At 41.7% G+C, this 20,396-nt stretch overlaps 1 protein-coding gene across 1 annotated transcript in view; it reads right to left on the bottom strand.

Annotated features, from left to right (window-relative positions):
- Positions 1-3,742: 3,742 nt before the first annotated feature.
- The window catches only part of RAB5IF (RAB5 interacting factor), a 75,312-nt gene continuing 58,658 nt past the window's right edge, over positions 3,743-20,396 (bottom strand). The window contains exons 3-4 of the mRNA XM_069243796.1: positions 16,341-16,470; positions 3,743-4,386 (exon numbers count right to left, since the gene is read on the bottom strand). Coding sequence (XP_069099897.1) covers positions 4,345-4,386; positions 16,341-16,470 — 172 coding nt within the window. The 3' untranslated portion in view covers positions 3,743-4,344. The remainder of the gene's footprint in view (positions 4,387-16,340; positions 16,471-20,396) is intronic.

The raw sequence follows: 20,396 nt of genomic DNA, 5'->3' as shown, positions 1-20,396 counted from the left end.
TCGCTTTGTCTACTTTCTTTCCATAGAGTTTCAGATGTAAGAGCTTAGGCGGTGATCATATATATTTTTACTCAACAACATGGTGTGGTTTTTGAGGTGTGCAGATGGTCTAAGACTATGCCTGGGTCTATTTTTTATCCAAGGTTCGATAACTCACCTAATTTATGTGTGGTACGATATTTGAACAAGAATGAGACCAGGATGCTGGCCCAAGAGAAGGGGTTGATCAACTGTTAATCTCTTATGTGAAACCTTTTAAAGCAGTAACAAATCTCTAGATGGGTGAAAGCCTCTATGAAGGAGACCGGTATGGCTGTGCCAAAGTTTACAGCTCGTTCAGTAAGGGGAGCTGTGGCGAGTAAGTTTTTATGATGGGTGGTTGTTTGGAGGACATTTTGAAGCCAGCTCCGGAGAGGTTTAGGAGGTTTTATTGTGAATCTGTAGATCAAGTTTCAAAGTGTGTTTTGAAAGGCTCTGAACATGCATAATGCTAGCCTTCTGTCTTGATATAAAAAGGACTATTCGTATAGGTTCTAATAAAGACAAGGTGGATAGATTTATCCCACTCGCCCTTCTCTTGTGAAGAGGTTCAGGACTGATATATTCAAGTGATGGTGTTGTTACAGATCTTTAAGTTGGTGCTGTTAAGGGTTTATGAACTGGTTTCATGCTTTGGTTTATTTTTGCAGGTAATTAAAAGAGGAGAGATTCAATGATGACTTTTTTTTTTTTTTTACAAGGACAGTCAAGATGAAGGACATACAAATACTTCCATGTTGTAGTTATGTAGCTATTTACCCATTATATTATAAATGGATTTTGCGTTGTGCTGGTTATCTATCTTTGGAACTCTATTTACCTCCCTTTGTCGGACCACTTGCCCAAGGACAGTCAAGATGAAGGACATACAAAAGAGGAGGAATATGGAGGTCAAATAGTATATATGGGACTGAACATTCTATTTTTCATTGTGATGTTTTAAGGTACGATTTGGAAGCTTTTAATGGTTATAAATAAATGTTTTAGAGACCTATATGTACAGAGCCTATATGTACAGAGGAAGTAAATATAACTCTTTCTAATAAATTTCCAGACTCTTGAACAGCAGCAGTAAAAACTTTGCAACAGTGCATAAAACGCAGCATCACTATATAGTACGTACTAAGTATAACATACTTACGTAGTAACAGGGTTGTCCAGCCACCTCTCTATCCACTGGTCTTTTGTTGGGTGATTCACAATTGCTATATGCCCACTTCAGCATACAGCAAGGGGTAATGGGTCTACCTACTTCAGTTATTGGCTTATTTCAAGCTGAATGACTTTCACAAGAGCACATCGACACAAAAGGTAGTTCTCTTCAGTGCCAGTGTTTGCACTAAATTAATTTACTGGTGTCTGTGTTTAGCGTCTGTTGTGAAAGCAGGACGCTTTTTATCTGCTTGATCCGTTCCTTCTTCCTGCTAATAAATGTACATTTGTTTCTACTTCAGAGTATACCAAAATGTGTTCATTTGAAATTATTCTTTACAAAGCAATTCTCTTTTTAGAATGCACATAATGAAATCCATTTATACCTGCAATCTATTATGTATTTTGAGAACAGCTATACTTGTATACCAATTTAGCCAGTATGCCCTGCTTTTATCTCGCTCTCTCTCTAGTTTGCTTTCAGTGCTCTTCCATGTTGTATTTATGTAGCTATTTACCTATTATATTATAAATTGATTTTGCGTTGTTCTGGTTATCTACCTTTGCAACTCTATTTACCTCCCTCTGTCAGACCATTTACCTGTCTGTGTATCTACCCGTCCATCTGTGTATCTACCTACCTGTCTGTCCATATAGTGGTCAGTCCCTCCATCTCTCTGCCTCTATCTATGCAACTTGTAGCTCCTTGCAGCATCTATCTTTGCAAGTCTATTTACACATCTTTGCAATTATATCTTTGCAAGTCTATCATTCTGTCTATCCACTTATGCAAGTCTATCATTCTGTATATCCATTTATGCAAGTCTATCATTCTATTATCCTTTGAAAGCCTATAATTCTATTTGTTTCAAATTCTATCCATGTGTTCGCAAGTCATTCGTGCTATTCGTCATTCTATCTATCTTTGCAAGTCTGTCTACCTTTGAAAGGTTATATACTTAGCTAGCTCTACAACCCTCTATTTGTAATAAAGATGTTCAAAAACATTAGAAAAAAGTATTAGCAAAGGCAAGAGGCTGGAAGCCAACACCAGATTGACTGGCTTTTTTTCCTGTAAGAGCGTTAGTGTGACATTTTGATTTTACTACAATTATGTGTATGAAAGTTACTTATATGGGGTTTTTACCCAGACTTCATCCATAAGTCGGTTTTGTCATTCACATTTTTTCTTCCACCCACAGTCCACTTCAGTCGTAGTCTGACTTCACTGTGAGTTACAGCATTCTTCCCTTTCACAAGGATCACATCCACAAAGTAGTTCTAGTTAGTTCCAGTAACTACTCTGGCAATGTGCTCCTTTTCAGACCAAAAAGAAATATTTTTTCCTTTACTCAATATTTTTAGATTGATGAGGGCCCAGCAACTTCCACAATAACATTTTGCAAAAACAATGCCAGAACAAAACATGAATTGCCAAGACGAAGGCAGAAGGCCAACACCAGACCTCTTGGCTTTGCCAATACCTGCTCAAATGTATGTTATTTTTTTAAACCATGTGAATCTTCTGATGAATCCATGTCTGTCTGAAATGTAAAATGAACATGGCAGACCTGTTTGGTAATTTGCTACCTGTGGTCTCACGGTGGTACTTAGAGGAATTACATCTTTATCTGTCAGCCATGGGAGATAGGTAGTTCCTTACATTATTCAAGGAACTGTTCCTTGAAGAGGAACACCTGCATTTCCTTTCTGCACTGTTGGAGGGCTTTTGAAAGCAAGGTGTGAAGGGTGCACAGTCTGATATTTTGGCTGTAAAATCAAGTACACTTATCTCTAGTTTTCTTTTTTACATTTCTTATTTTCAAAGCCTGGGTAATGCAATAGCTGTGTCCCTTGAGACTACAGAGTTGTTGAGCTTCTCGAAAAGCAGGCTGGTGCACTGTTCTTTACGGGATTTACGTGGTATAGCAACATTATAGGGCACAACCATGACACTGAACTACTCATGAATTTTGACGGGAAAAGATCTGGAAAGCATGGGATCATCTATGGAATGATAATTCATAGAAGAGCCTATTCCCCTTTGATCTTCACATTCCTATTATTCCTCATTTCCTTAATCGAGCTACTTTAAGTAACATCTAAAAAAGGTCAGTTCTGCAGCAGGAGATTGTCCCTCTGTATTCTCCATTACACCAACAATGGTGGACTCTGGAAATGTGTAGTGTTTTCAGGAAAATAACAAACAATATCAAAGTCAGTCAACTCACAGTTAACACAAATGGTCACAGTACTCCTGACCCTGTCAGTCATACCATAGTGTTTCGAGCTATCCCACTGAAGTTATGCACTTTCATGCCTTTAGCCTCAACTGTCAAACTAATCCATTATTTGTAGCACCATGTGTCCACTTTTAAAGGTACTCAATCTTCAAGCCCCCGAAGCCATTTTCACATCCCAGTGAGACAGCAATTCCTGGAGACGCTTGGCTAATAAGCAACAGTTCTCATTCTCTCTCATATGCCCTATTTCCAGCTGGAAGCAGGAACTACATTCCTAATTTGTCAAGAAACATGGCACCGCTTCACAGTTTCTGTACTTGAACAAACTGAACCTTTAATTACAATAAAACATGTAATGCAATCTCAAGTTATCCTGAAATACCTTATATTATTCGAACACTGCAGCATTTCAAGTTCTCGGATAAAGAATCAACATTTGCAACAGTAGCATCCCAATGATAGCGGTGGAAGACAAATTATAAACTGTATGCAGACATTTTACCACGATTCTTGGGTCATGAAGAAAAAACAATGTTGGTAAAATGAAGTTATGTTGGCTTACGAGCATGTCATGGTGAAGATACTGTACAAAAAAAATACAGTTGATCTGCAGAATGAGGAGACAGAACAGTGTTGAAAAAGTGATGGGCTTTTGCTTTCAATGTTATTCTATTTTTTAAAAAGTTATCTTCAGTAACACTTGTATAAAATGGTCCTGGATCGGCCTCTAGAATTCAGAAGAGTCTTTGTTCCACTGTAGTAAAATGTGCCATTCCTTCCAATAGAAAAGCATTTATTTGCTTCCTTTTCACCAGTCTCTTGCCATTCCAAGCCCAGCACAGGTTCAAATTTAAATAAGTTTCCTTCTGTTCATTAGGAACTAATTTGGCAACGTGGCTTGTCAGGTGTGTCAATCGAAGTGGATTGCAGTATAGAAGATGACCCACACCACCTGGAAGAAAGTACAGTTATTAATTTGTTCATTGGTAGTACAATAATCAACCACATAGCAAGAGCTATTTTTCTGCCCTCACTCAGGAGCATCACAATGACCGGTCTCAAACTGTATGTTGCTCCACATCAATGACATCACTTCAACCACACAGATACCATACTTTCAGTGACCCATGAATCATCACTTCTTCACAGAAAGGTAGGAAGTTGTGGCGTTGAAGACATAGGAAACGGGATGAGGAGTTGCATAGACCATCAAGTTTTGCTATCATTTTATGGCAATAGAAACCATGCAGAACCGGCCAGACAAAACAGCCAATATATGGCATTGTGCTGCATCACCGCATTAAACTTGTATAGCAACTAAAATAATTTCTGTACTCATGGACCAGTGTCTTTACCCCTCATCAGCACAGCCTTACCAATGTTCTGTGAAAGTGTCTCACCAATATCAAATATACCAGTAGAGATACTTGGACCATTTCTACATCATTTTATACGTGCATCAAACATATATTGATAGGGATTCAGAAGGGAAGGTTGCCTACTCGTAATCTTAGTTCTCTATCATGGTTATATTCTTTGAATTGATAAACACATGAGGGTTCTCAGAGCATACTATTGATAACATTTTTGCAATTGAAAAGGATTTCCACAAAAATGTACCTATACCAGGAAACATGCTGTCTTTATAAAGCAATAGATCAAGGTTGAATTACAATTTCACTCTATGAATTATATTCAACTGAAAATATCAATTAGAATGGTCACCTATATATGTAAAAAATAAATAATAATAATAATAATAATAATAATAATAATACTACAAGCAGAAAATGATGTCTATAAGCATTATCAATTTGCCTAGTAGAATTAGCACCATCACGTCCACTGAATACATTAGTTTATTTTGAAGGGAAAGTTGGAGTACAAGTCCAGTGGATTTCCAGTTTCCAAATATGACCCCAATTTTCAAGACGAGTGCAGCAAGTTTATGAATTCAAAGAAGATGCTCATAATGGAGACGCAAGATTATCCTCTGTGATATCAAAGATGAGCTCATGATAGTCAAACATTACAATAGAGTAGCAAGTTCATCTCAGCTTGAGTGTCTTTTTTGGAAAACGAGTCAATGGGGGAAGATTTGGCTATGGCATGGATCAATCTCCTAGAGGCCAGTCTACAAACTTCTCAAAACTGTATTGGATCTTGGCCTAGGTCTTGTGAAATGAGGTTTGCCCTAATGTAACGATCCTATTAGCTTTTGAATATCTTTAGTCTTAATATAATGCTAAGTATTCATTTTCACATTAACCATATGAAGCAGCTTCTTGACTGTGGAGTTCAGATTTGAAAAAAAATAGAACCCAACTGATTCAAGAAATATGAAATATGGTTCACATGCTGCTTGGACCTCCTACACAATTCCAGTGCTGAAGGTGGTAGGGGCTGAATCATGGTGTTACTACTTTAAAGAGCCTCAGAAAAATCCTTCATCAGTGGGGCTAATAAAAAAAAGATGCTGAAAAAGAAATGCAATAAGTGTAATAAGTCTTAATGGCAGAGGAAAGAGGAAAACTGAAGGCCAGGTTTAGATAATTGATTGTAAAGCAGTATTGTCACTTCATGATACTGAATAAACTGGCTTATCTATACAACAAATGCAAACATTTCTCTGCATGAAGGTGCTTGTGAAATTAAGTTTGTTGTTTCAAATGTCCAAGAAGTCGGACAGGAGATACAGATGAACATACTAGAGTCATGCCACAGACAGTGGCTAAGGCCAGCAATGTAAGTCATTAGTTCAGGACTTTGGTTTAACTGCTCAATAGGAATTTCAGGAAGTCTGCAAGCTTCCTGCAAGGATCTGGCAACTTGAAAAAGTCTGGAAACTACCACATTCAAATTGAGAGCCTGGACCAAAGAATATCATCCTTGACGTGTTAATTTAGCTCAGTCAGCACTTTCAGGAGGAGAGGCATTAGAAGAAAATCATACTGATATCATTGATGATCAGTCTAGCCAAAGGATATTTCAGCTAGAACCAAAATCAAAAAAGGTAGAATTTGCTCTCAGCTAATTGTTTTTTGTGGTATCAAAAGTTGGTAGACTTACCCAGATTGTAAACCTGAAACTATTGAAAGAACTTGTCTTGTTCAACCAGTCATCCAAGTGCAGGTACAAAAATATTATCCGAGGGTTTTAGACAGCTGCCAGACATGACTTGCTTTCACTGAGAAGGCATGAGGCCGACTCCAATTTAAATGGTCGAAGGTTACACTTGTATTGGCTGTAGGCTTGTAAACCATAAAGTGTCTTGTTCTTCCTGAATATTGAAATCCTTCTATAGTAGGTGGTGGTAGAGTAATTTAAGCAGGAGGCAGGCTTCCCTCAATTCTCATTCTTTTTGCGATATATTATCCAAAATGTGAAGGCAAGAAAGGTTGTTTCAAATTGAGCGATGGAGCTCAGACTTAGATTAATGCATGGACAATGAACACTTTATATACATAGTGAGAGGCTTCCACCATAAATTCCAGAAACTATGGAACCTGTGGAGAGACTATAGTGGCCTGCCTTAGGCCTAACTGTACAATGCAGATCGTGTGGTCTGCTTTTTACCCAGCTGGATCCCCGGGGACTATGGGACTCATGTCATTATACTGCCTATATCAGGTGTCTCAAACCAGTCGATCACGAGCTACCAGCAGCTCCCAGGAACCTTCAGAGTAGCTTGTGTCACCAAGTTCACTTTTCAATACGCATAGGGTCACACTTCCCTTTTAAGGTTAAGGAGAGATGTGTTTATTGTGCATCATCATTGGGTTGCAGGCAGCAGGGCCTAATAATGAGCAATCAAATAAAAGTCCTTGTCACCTCAATATTGGAGGGTAAGAACGAAATGATGTTTCTGGATACTGTTACATGGGAGAAAATTTAAATGAAGTTAACTTAACAACTAAGGTAACTCTTCATTTTAATTTTCTGCCATTTCAAAATGTCACATCTACAAACTGCAGGCTTTTTGCTCCTAATGGCCAGTAGACAGTCACTGTGACATATGTATAACTGAAAAATGCAGTATTTGTTTTTAAACGGGAGAAAATTTAAAGTGCAGAAAAATGTTCTAGATTTTTAACAATATTGCAGAAAATTTCTCTGCACATTAAAATTCTCCCATATAAAAAAAAAAAAAAAAAAAAAAAAAAAAAAGAAAAAAACGGTTGCATGTTTGTGTTATACTTGTAATTGTGCTACATATGGTGAAAGGTATGTCCTGCCACAAGCACATACAACACAGGCTCTCAATCACTCATACACATCCTATTTATAAACACCCATTCACCAAAAAAAAAAAAGAAATCACTGACACCATGGCAGCCCTGTCATAGTGACCCCAGTTTTTTGTTCAAATCATAGTATCTGGCACAATGGACATTAAGTTTAAAGTCTATGAACCTGGCCATGTGGGTGTCTGGTAACAATAAGCAAGCTGTTTAGCCTTCAATAGTTCACTATGATTTTCACCGATCAGAAGTAGCTCTCACTACAGAAAAGGTTGGAGACCCCTGGCCTATAGGATTAGGTCTCATTATCTATGAATCCCCACATAGTGACAGTCTGCGAGCTGTGCTAATCACCATGTTACCTGTTGTAACTATGTTGTTCCTTATTATTATTTAATAAAGAGAGCTTTAAAATAAAAAAGTAATAAAGGTGGTTCTAGGCGGGTGTATATTGTGCTGGAATTGCAAGTCGTCGGAATTAAAACCAGGTGTCAATGGGGGGAGTAAGATATAGAGTTTCCCACCACACCACCCGCCCTATTCTCAAGATTTCAGAGATAAACATGAGCCTAAAATAGATGCCCACCACTCCCACATACATGTGGATCCCGTGATTCAAGTTTACAATGTCAGGTGTCCTTAGTTGTGACAACTTTGTCAAATATCTTTCTTGACAATAACCACACTCAGAAATATGAAAGCTTGAATTTCCTCACTTTTGCTTCATGGATCTAGTCTTGATTTAAAAAAAAAATTAAATAAAGTTAATGATTTTTCATACAAACACAACTGTGTCCATATAGTAATACTAGGATGTTCCAAACGTATAACAAACGTCTCCTTAAAAAAACTTAATGTGTTATGGGTTAATGTGTGTGAGATGGGGGTGGGGAGGGGGGGGGGGGGGGGCATCTGGTAAACGTGGCCCTAACCAAAGGGCTGTTGCTGCCATCCTGGCATTTTGCAGGTATTGTCCTGTTCCTAGTGCAAATGAATCAATGGAGTCTGAATGTGTAATCAACTTGTCACCCAAAGGTGTTCACAGCCACGTTCCTTCCATTACTGTATGGACATAACCTCTGCGTGAAAGACTATAGGGCCCAAAGCGGCATATCCCTTGCTTAAGGGGGAGTGCTGCAAGACATAAGTGATCACTCGTTCTCACATTCTACAGACTAGCTGGATAATGTATGTGGCCCCTTTATCTATTAGTGCTCCAGTCATAAGTAAGGCAGATAAGGTGTGAGTGCCATGTGGACCTTTCAGAAGGTTTTTATCCCAGTTTTCAAAGCCTTTAACAATCTCACAGAAATTGCCCTGTAATACATATGAGCATCTGGGGAATACCACAATCTTAACTACAGCTGCCTCACTCATCAATGACAGGGGAAGTTCCCTCCAAAACCGGCCTGACGCCCACTGGCCCTGCAACACCCTACCCAGGCTTAGGTCTAGGAATTTCTGTTCTGTGTGTGCCATACCTAAGCCAAAATTTCAGATCCCTTCCCCCGCCACGGTAGTCACACATGTGGGAACTGTCCCTGTTGTGTGTCTGCCAGGTTATCCAGGGGAAATAGTTGAGACTTATGTATGCTCACATAAAGCCCTGGTAATTCTCGAAATACTTGTAGGGCATTCAGTAACATATAGACAAAATAAACAGGTTATCTCAAATACACCAGAATATCATCCACATACAAGGACACAACAGGATTGGGGTCTTCCACTGTGATTCCCCAGAGCCCCAGCACCTTAAGCAACAATTCCACCATAGGTTCCACCGTCAATGCGAACAAGAGAGGCAAGAAGGAGCAACCCTGCTGTGTAAACCTGCCCGACATTATAGTGCCTGTATGCACTCTGACTCAAGGGTCCATGTACAGTAATCAGATCCATGCGATGTACTGTGGGCAGAGACCTATTTTTTTTACACTAATATTCAGAGGTATTTCCAATTCACTGAATCGAACCCTTGTTCGATGTTAAGAAAGGCAAGGGCATAGAAGTCATCCTTCTAATGTGATGCGTGATATACATGTGCTAGGCATCTGAGGGTATACATAGTACTTCTGTGGGTAATAAAACCACACTGGTTCATATGTACAAACATCTGGAGATGTGGAAGTAGTCTTGCCACCAGAACACTACCCAGTATTTTAGGGTCTACATTCAAGAGGAACAAAGAAAGGTAAATAGGATGCAGGCTCCAACTGGTCCTTATCAGGTTTTGGGAGTACAACAATTAGCACTTCACACACACAGAGTTGGGTAGTCTGCCCTTCTGGCGTGCCTCATTATGTACCACCAGCAGTTTCTCCGCTATTGTACCTGTGTATAATGGATACATTTCTGCTGGAAGGCCATCACTACCCAGCCCTTTGAAAGTATTAGGGTGCCGAATGGCAGACAGGAGTTCTTCTCGGGTGAGCGGGTGATCCAAAGAGGCCCGCTCCTCTTCCCCAATCACGGAAAAGAAACCTCTGTTAAACAGGCAGGTCCCTGGTACTCCGATGAGTCTTAAAGGCCTCATTTATCTGGGGGTGTGTATTAACATGCATCCTTTTCTCATTCCCTAATACCATAACTGGTTCCCAGTTGTCCTGTGGCTCATTAATCGTGCCAGCATGGCACCCATCTTAACCCCTTCTGTGTGCAATCTTTGATGGTTGGCTGTGTAGATATGCTTCTTCAGCCTCTGCCAATCATTTTAGGGTCACTCTAAGCCTACTGCAAGGGATGGAATGGCCCCTTCTATCTCCTTCAATCGGGCTTCCCACTGTGTAAGGTCCCTCTCCAATTGTTTATGTACCTCACCTAGGTCTTTCAGGCAAAACCCTCTCAGGATTACCTTCATCGCCTCACAGTAATATGCTCTACTACACGAGCAGAGCTTCCCCAATTCTCTCCGAGGTAAAGGGACAGTTCCTCCTGTAAAACTGCCTCAAGGGAGAGGGGATGTGGCAGAGGGAAAAAAAAAAAAAAAAAAACAGTCAATGCCTCTGCCTGAAGGCACCACAGCGGGTTTGCTGAACATCTGTGGCCCCTATTCAAGTTCATTAACAACAGGGAGTAGTAGGAAAGATGTTGTGAAAGGTAGGAGATGTCCTGAACCTTTGGGCTAGGGCGGTGGACACAAAGCAATAATCTAATCAACTGTGTGTTACCGTGGCAGGTGTTTAACAGAAGTATTCCCTAGTCTGTAGGCAAGACTGTCCGAGTCCAACAATTTGAGTTTGCATAGAAGATCTACTAGCTGGCCGGTCATCGCACGAGGCGTTGCGTCAATTTCCAGCGCACAGGCGTGGACCCTCTTCAGGTTGCAGGATATTTGGACGCTGCGGGGACAATGCAGAGCAATCCTGGGCTTGCAGAACAAAGTTACAGGAGCTGTGTCGATCCGGTGGGCGATGCTGGGAAAGTTGTATCGCACAGTAGGCCCTCCGTTGATTATTCTCAGGAAGGCAGGCTGCGTCTTTCCAACTTGGCTGTGTGTCAATCCAGTGGGCCGTGCATCGAAGTTCCAGTCACAATGCTGCATCGATCGCCACTCGGGGAGCCGGGCTGTGTCTTTCCGGTTCGGTAGGCGGTGATTTGCATAGTTTCTGGCAGGTTGTGCGCTGAATTTGCGTCGCACATGGAGTTCTTTGCAGAGTTGAAGTCTTTTTGGCCCTGAGACTTCAAGAAACAGGAGGCAAGCTCAATCCAAACCCTTAGTGAGCACTTCTCAGCAGAGCCAGAGGGCAGCAAGGCAACAGCAAGGCAACGGTCCTTTGCAAAAAAGCAGTCAGGTGAGTCCTTTGGGAAGCCAGGCAGCTCCTCTTGGCAGGTTGCAGGTTCTGGTTACAAGTTTCTTCTCCAGAAGTGTCTGAGTTGGTAGGGTCAGAGGCCCTGTTTAAATACCCAAATGTAACTTTGAAGTGGGAGAGACTTCAAAGAGTGGCTTAGGATGGAACTGAAAGGGGACCTAGTGCACTGTCTGGCAGGTTCCCAGTAGGGGGTTTGGCAGTCCATTGTGTGAGGGCAGGCCACTGTCCTTTGACATGTAAGTGTCAGGCCCTCCAACCTCCGAGCCCAGGAAGAACCATTTAGTATGCAGATGTGTGCAGGTGTGACTGAGCATCCTGCGTTTGGGGTTGTCTGAGTGGAATGCATAAGGGTGCAGTCAAGTAACCCAGCCAGACGTGGATTGTAAGGCACAGAAGGATTTAAGTGCAGAGAAATGCTCACTTGCTAAAAAAAAAAAAAAAAAAGTGGCATTTCTAAAGTAGTAATATTAAATCCAACTTCACCAGTCAGCAGGATTTTGTATTACCATTCTGGCCATACTAAATGTGGCCTTGTTACTCCTTTCAGATCAGAATCTACCACTCAAACAGTATATGACGGTAGCCCTAATGTTAGCCTATGAAAAAAGCAGGCCTCACAGTAGTGGAAAACGAATTTAGGAGTTCTACACTACCAGGACATATAAACTACACAGCTACATGTCCTTCCTTTTACTTACACAGCACCCTGCCCTATGGGTTACCTAGTGCATACCTTATAGGTGACATATGTAGAAAAAAGGGGAGTTTAAGGCTTGGCAAGTACTTTTAAATGCCAAGTCGAATTGGCAGTGAAACTGCACACACAGGCCTTGCAATGGCAGACCTGAGGCATGGTCAAGGGGCTACTTGCGTGGGTGGCACAATCAGTGCTGCAGGCCCACTAGTAGCATTTAATCTACAGGCCCTGGGCACATGTAGTGCAATTTACTGGGGACTTACAAGTAGATTAAATAAGTCAATTGGGTATGAACCAATGTCACCATATTTTAAGGGAGCGAGCATATGCACTTTAGCACTGGTTAGCAGTGGTAAAGTGTGCAGAGTCCTAAAACCAGCAAAAACAGTGTCAGAAAAGTGGTGGGAGTCAGGCAAAAAGTTAGGGGTGACCACCCTCAGGCTGTCGGGTTGAACACCTGTTTAGCCTAATAGGGTGCAGGATAGCATGGTGGTTCCTGCAATTAAGCAGGCAGTAAGCACTCGTCGCAGTGCTCCAGGCCGCAGATGTGTTGCCAGTGCCCGGTTTGCTCGTTCTGCCGTGAAAAAGTGAGATCCCTATATAGGCATGATTGCCATAACCCATTATTCCAAAAACCTTTCTGCGGACTGTCCTTCTGCCTTTTCTGGGAATCCAAAAAGCCACAGGTTTTTTTCAACTAGATCTTTCTACAGCATCTTCTACATGTTCTTTCAACTGTGTAGACTTTTTTTTGAAGGGACGCCACGGTTTCCTTCAAGGTAGTAACTTCTCGTTGCAGATCCCCAATGTTTTCCTCAGTTGTCGTTACTCTTTTCACCAGTTTCCGCAAGTCTGTCTACAAGAGATTGCCCTCAATGGAAACAAAGTAAATTTTGGTCGCCAGCTCACAGCGGGTTTCTTTGATGGCCTCCATGATGTCCATTAAGGATAGGCCTTCTGTCATTGGTAAGGGGGACAATCCTATTTATCAGTATCTCAGCCTTAGGCCCTGTGAGTATATTGTAAGGTTTTGTTAGATTGGGCCTGTTTAGCCACCTTGCCTTTCAAAATAGCCCTGTTTCAAAGCCCAGCCGCCCGACACAGACTGCAGCTTCAGTTAAGACAATTCACACCGCTAGGCAGAGATTGGGATATCTGATGAACAGTCAAACAGTTCAGGTACAGTCAGGCCCTACTGTTTTACAATGACAGATTCAGAAAGTTTGAATATGTAATGCTCTCAGTGACTTGAAGGTGACCATGCAGTTTTCATTCACGTAGTGTCTCCCTAATGCAGGCCCATTCGGGGGTCTAGTTGCTCAACCTCCCAATTGATTGGATGGTCTGACTGCAAGTCTGCTCTTTGCACCAGCAGATCGGGAGAGGACTCAAAGTATCTTTTGAAACAGCACTAGGTAGGCACACCGCAGCACACACAGGCCAGCATGTTGAGGGTAAGGGGTGAGGGGTTCACTCGGAAGTGCGGCAGCTGCTTCCCCAGGGATCCCTCATCTACACTTCAGGTGGGACCGCTAGTCACAGATCACTGCAGAACATTACCTCTTCATTTCCAAAGTCAGTCTCCCTCCGGCACCACCAGCTGCAGTCAGGGCCGGCTCTGTCACAGTCAACAATCAGGCCAGGAATCGGCTGAAGCCAGGAAATAGTGGTGGCCGGCCCGTGTGAGTCGGGCAGGGTAATCATACAATCCCCAGCAGAGTCCGCCACCTTGGGTAGCACAGATCCACAGGTCAGAGAGTAAGACCGCACTCACATAACTGGGCAAACCCAGTCACCTGCACCACCACTCCAAGTTGTAATTATGTATGTTGTACCAATCTAATAGGAGGTACACGGGAGAGGGGGGGGGGGGGGGGGAAATCAGGTGAAGGCCGATTTGACAGGATTTCACCTTTTGGTGTAGCAGGAGCTCAGAGATGAGCATCTAGTCAGCCATCTTGCTTCGTCACACCCCCCGTGGATCTATAGCCTTGATGTTTAAAATGGATGGAAAACTCCTGTTTGGCTCTTATTGTTCCTGTGGTTTCTTGGAACTCCCCCCCCCCCCCATCTTCTTTCAGGACTGAAGGATACAGTGCCAGTGTTTTATTTGTCTGCGTGAAATGCTGTTTACAGAACTCCGAAAATTTGACCCTGTATCAAGTATGAATAATATCTAGCTCTCATTTAGTTTTTTTCTTATATTCGGTCATACTGGAAGATGATCTGCTATGCTACCTCCCAAAGGGGAGCTGAGTGGGGAGGCAATGACATAGTGTTATTGAAGTGCTGAAGGTTTTCCCCAGTGCTGTTGGTATTGTCACTTTTTAAATTATTTATGTGTTTTTATCACGATTGATACTGACTAGGCTTTTAGTGCTGCCTGATACGATTGTCTCTTTTAGTAGACCATATGAAGCCACTACTAGCAGAAGACTCCATCAGGACTAAAACTGTGTTGCTTTTAAAATTCTGCTTTGGTCTTTATTTTCCTGGATCTATCAACATGTAATACGGAGAAAGGAAGACTTGGAATCTACATTATTCAGAGACAAATACCTAGGCCTCAACAGTCAGCTTCATTTGATGCGGCATCAACAGTACACGTTTCACCAAGTCTTTTGTTGATCAGGGGCTCGTCAGTAATCTTACCCATCAGTCCTTAAGTAGAGTCTGGGAAAAACTCCATGTAGTCCAAAAGGGCAGTTGTACGGTCTTGAAAACTTCCTCGCTAAGAGAATTCACACAAGTGCTTTGTCTGTAGATTAAGAGGATGAATAATAAAGCTCTTGCACACATCAAACACTTGAGAAATCTTGAGCGGACCTTTTCTCCGCTGAGCTTTCAGATGAGATTAGAGATACTACCATACTGAAGTCTAATCTTATAACTAGGAGTGAATGGATGTGCTGCAGGGTTTGAAATATTTTTAAGGCCACAGATATTTTCTACCTACAGGACATCTGTGTCAATGTTAAGCTTCCCTGCTAGCTTTCAGGTGCATTATATAAGGATTCTTGAAGAGATGATTTTTTTTTTTTTTTTTTTAATAAGACCAGTGTTGTGATCTGTTGTTCTTTTTACAAGCATAAGTTGCCCTACTTACAGCATGAGAGTGTGGGTATCAAACAGAGTTCCAACATGTTCTCCACTGGTTATTTAGCTGAAATGGGACCATAATGTGGATGGTTCTTTCCTTTTTCCATGCTGGCCCAAGCCTGGTTTAGACCTCAATAAGCTCTCTGACTTCTAGCTTTCCACATGGCATCTCGGGATGCAACAAACACAAGTATGCGTGAGGAAGTCAACCGCACAAAATCTTTTCAGAAGTACTTTTATCAAAGTCTGCTAAGGAAAACAACAATTAAAAGAAGCAAAAAAGGTATGATTCAGAAAACTTTATTCAAGACAGAGGAAAGAGATAATCTAGGCGTAGGAGTTTTCAGACATTTTTGAACCACTGAGCAAAAAATATAAATTGACCTGAACAGATGTGCTTTCTGGGACAGTCAAGGTTATGGCTTCTTTTGACTACCAGTGTCAAAATTATACTATGTAAAAGATGATGCCTTTATGCACCATCTCCCCAGTTGCTTTTATTTTTTGAGGCAGAATTAAAAGTGTGTCTTTCTGCCACATTAATTTTATAGTGTCATAGTTTAAAGCAGATTGCTGCACCTTAAAATCATGAAAAAGTGTACTTGGCCACTTGGACAAATATGTTAGGAGGCAATATCTTGCTTGCCTCTATTTAACATTAAAACAGACACCCACCCAATAAAAATAAAATGTGTTCCAGTATATTTTTCACAAATACATTCTAGTGTTTATGAATATCAAGGATTGTCTCATGGTGGCATGATGGAGACACCTTTCCTTTTCTGAATAACTATACTCAGATCATCCTCTGGGGAAATGGACTCCTACAGGGTGTACTAACCTATTTAGCTCAGATAAAGTGGTATATAGTTCAGATAACAAATACCAAGAAGTTAACAGGACAAGGGAAAATCAAGAATGAAATGGGAGGAAGACAGAAAAGAAGGGGGGGGGGGGGGGGGGGGGGGCAGTGAGCAAAAAACAGCTCTGGTTTTTAATATACCACCGGTCAGCGTGTAACATTTACTACAGTCTTGCAAATGAAGATAACAAAACTAATTACCAGAAAAAGTGCAAATGAGGTCATAAAGCCTTCCTTTGTCAATTCCCACGTCCCACCATACTCTTCCTCATCGATTTTCTGAAAGCTGCTGAAATAGAGGTACAGGACACCAGCATTGATTACACAAAATCTAAAGAGAAATGGAGAGGTAATGGTTAGTGCTTGTACACCCATTCGATGAAAACAATGACACTGCACTTACTGCTTGGAGGAAGAAAGCATACAAAGGCTGCTCCAGTGAAAACACCTGGTACTTGACTAATGGAGTGGCTGAACTTTAATTTCTGTAGTTCATTACTTGAAATATCCAGCATAATAAACTTCTCCAGTTTTGTTCAGTTATAGAGTAAAACATTCAGGTATATATTATCAAGGAAATCATGGGTAGCAAACATATGATCCAGTGCTGGCACCAAACTGTACAGGAAAAACATCTTTAGTTGACCATAATGCCAGGTTAATGGCTCCAACATAGGCATTTGGTCAGCCACTAATATAAACACAACACACTGACCTCTTTGAACGGATACCACTGTTTTTGCTTGAAGTGTTATGTATTACAGCCAACCCCCAAATCTGATCCTATATATTTAGATTACGTACCGGTGGCCGCCTGTAGTTATAGTAGGGAACTAGTTTCCATAGAAAAAGCGTTGTTTAACTTAGTTATCCCTTTGATGCAGTTTGATGAATGTTTATGAAATAAAGGTTTTGAAAAACAAGCACGTCTCTCACACTATAATTGTAGCCCTTGGGCGGGCGAGGACCCGGTGGCATCTGGAGTTTATTTTAAAGAAATGGGGGGGGGGCACGGGGCCTACCCCGCAAAGGCTTGATAATGCCTTCGGGCCCACTGCCTCTCCGGGGCTAATGTAAACATTAAGCGAGGGGCTGCGCCCCCTCTTGCTCCACATGGCAGAAATACAAAAATGAATGCGGTGGGGGGTGGGGCAGATGGGACCCCCCCCACCCCGTGCCCCACCCAAAACTCCCCCCCACTGTCACTCCAGGGACCACTACCTGCCTGGGGCCTTATACAATTTTAAAGAAGGGAGCAGGGGTCGCACAGCCCCCCTCTCAGTCCAATTACGGCCCCAGGGACCATCACCTTCCCAGGGCAGCAAGTGCAGAACAAAGGGGTTCTTGCAAGCACCCTCCTCGCAAGCCATATATGGCCCTAGGGACAGCCACACCCCAGGGCCAGCTCCTGCTCTCTCTCTCAAGGTGCCCACACTCGGGAGATGGTGGTTTGCTTCTGCTATTAGGGAGCAACGACATCTCCAGCCAACCAAAGCACACACTCTGCTTCCAGCAAGCGGGAACTGTAAAAAAGCTCCTGCTTGCTTAAAGCGGAGTTTGCAGCTCACCCCATGCCCGCAGAAATGCCGCAGGGAAAGAAATGAAATTATTGCTCCCGCATGCAGGAAGCTGCATTTCCAGCAGCGTCCTGCTGCGTACAGGAGCAATTCCGGCTCCCTCAGATGGCGGGGTGCCGGTTGGGACCACGTGGGCCTCGAGCCCCACCTCATCTCTGTCCCAGGCATTTAAAAAATAAAATAAAAAAAAAAAGGATTCCTGCCCTGCGTATTAATGTTGGATAAATATGCAGGGTAGGATTCATTCTGGCATGATGCTCATTTCACAGCAATGAAATATCAAACAGCAATAAGTAGCACTTACAGATTTAAACAAAGCAGGTGCCCAAGTTGAAGCTTCAATTTTGGGAAGTACTAAGCATCTTAATTTCATACGTCTGGTGATGACAGAGCAAGTAAGTTTTCTCTGCATTTCCACCTTGAAAAGTTATCTGTACACATTGATGGAGGTGTTTGCATTATCACTTTTTTGGAGCGCAAAATCTCATGTAGTGACGGACGAGTGGGTTTTTTCTTGTCATACCCTGCTGAGAACAGAGAATGGTGTTCTCCCTTTTAAAAACGACAAATATGTGAAATGGCCTAGAACCCCAACCCGTATGCCCCACCCCTCCCATATATATTTGTGGTATGCAACATCTTCCCATCCTTTTCTCAAGATGATGTAAGGCTTACTAAAAGGCCCCAAGCGTGCTTTCCTACATTTTAATGCGGAGGAATGTGCTCAAATCTGCAACTAACAAAGAAGCACTTATTTTTGTAAAGTACAAACCAGTCAAGTGTGTTCTCTCTGTCGGGTCTACCTTGAAAAGTTGTCTGATAAAGACGCTCGAGGAACAAAAACAGTGGCAAAGTTAGAGACACACACACACAGCCACTGGAGACATTACCTCGGCATCTTTTACGCAGCTGTAATGTAAGAGTTGCACTATACATTTACCAAATGAGGTAGCACTTACTAATTAGACAATAGAAAGCACTCCAATTGGGTAGACATCCTGCACAAAACCGTGGCCTCTTCCTGGATAAATACGTGGGGGAAGATTCATTCTGGCACAACGCCCATTTCACAGAAATTAAACCTCAACTGAAAGCACTTACAGATATAAACAAAGCAGATGCTCATGTTGAAGCCCCTCTCCTGTAAAGTGCTGATCATCCTAATCACTTGCCCATTGTCAAGGCAAAGCATTTCCACCTTGAAATGATATCTGTAGTCCTTGATCGAGATGTGACGAGTGGGTTCTTTCTTGTAATCTGCTGCTGAGACCAGATATCGTGTTCTCCTTTTTTAAAACTACAAGTATGTGAAATGGCTTAGAGGCCCTGCCCTTTTGACCTCCACCTCATATACATTAGTTGCATGCAACATCTTCCCGCCATTTGCCCAGTATAATGGGCAGCTTACTAAAAGGACCCCCAGTGGCCAACCAAACTGTACACAGCTGAAGGTCGTGCGTGGTGCAGGCTGTGTGGTTATAGGAGTGGGACACAGGGCCAGGCCCTGCGGTCAATCCCCATTGTACACGACCAAAGGTCATGTGTGGCGCAGGTTTGGAGGGTTATAGGGGGTTGGCCACAGTAACCAAAGGTTACAGGAACGTAATGAGGGTCACATTTGAAATGTACAAAATCAAAGAAATTCAGCTATTACAGTTAGAGGTATTACTAGTAACTATAACTTGTGCTCGAAGGTAACTATAACTTGCACCTTCGCCATGCACTGCTTAATTACTCCAGATATTACAGCACTTGTGAAATCTTTTAAAACGCCATTGATAATATCACTGCAACATGTGCATTACTGTTACTGATGGCAATACTATAACAGCTGAATTTCTATGGTTTTGTACCTTTGAAATGTAAGCCTAACTACTGTAACGTCCCTGAAGCCTTTGTTTTTCTTTTTTAAATTATATATATATATATATATATATATATATATATATATATATATATATATATATATATATATATATATATATATATATATATATAAATAATCTCCCCTAGTGGCAGTAGCCACTTGACGGTTAGGACCTAGTTTCTATAGAAAAAGTGTATTTGGTTTTGCTAATCACTTTGGTGCCGTTTGATGAATCGTCACAAACTTTTCCACGAAAATAAGACGCTCACTTTGACAGCCATCTGGGAAATTTCAGGGTGATCCTTCAAGTGTGGGCGGAGGAAAACAAAAGGAAAAAAAAAAAACAAAAAAAAAGGGGGGGGGGGGGTTTGATTATATATATATATATATATATATATATATATATATATATATATAAAAAAGCCAGTGTTGGGATACCCAGACTCCTTACCTCTGGTGTCTGGGTCCCCAGAGCTAAAAAGCATTTATTTTTGCCACGTTTCGCGGTGGATCCGCAGATCCTGTGGGGGGCGTAACCAACCCTAAAGCGTGGACTCCTGTGCGTTTTTTTAATAAACCCCAGAGTGTGGGTCAGGTCCCGGGGGCATTGGCATTTCAAATTTGCCTCCCTCTGTGGTAATTTCCCTACCTTAATTTATTTTCAACTTCAAAACTCTAAGGTTCATAATAAAAAGGTGAACTCACATTTTTTAAATTGATAAACATTTTTCTTTTCAATTTGTCTACAAATATCTAATTCTAAGTATATCATTCACCAATGCCTCAATTTCTCTTTATCAATCTTTCTCCCAC

The sequence above is a fragment of the Pleurodeles waltl genome, chromosome 7 (assembly GCF_031143425.1).
Source record: "Pleurodeles waltl isolate 20211129_DDA chromosome 7, aPleWal1.hap1.20221129, whole genome shotgun sequence".
Classification (NCBI taxonomy): Eukaryota; Metazoa; Chordata; class Amphibia; order Caudata; family Salamandridae; genus Pleurodeles; species Pleurodeles waltl.
This window is presented reverse-complemented; position numbering and strand designations above follow the sequence as displayed.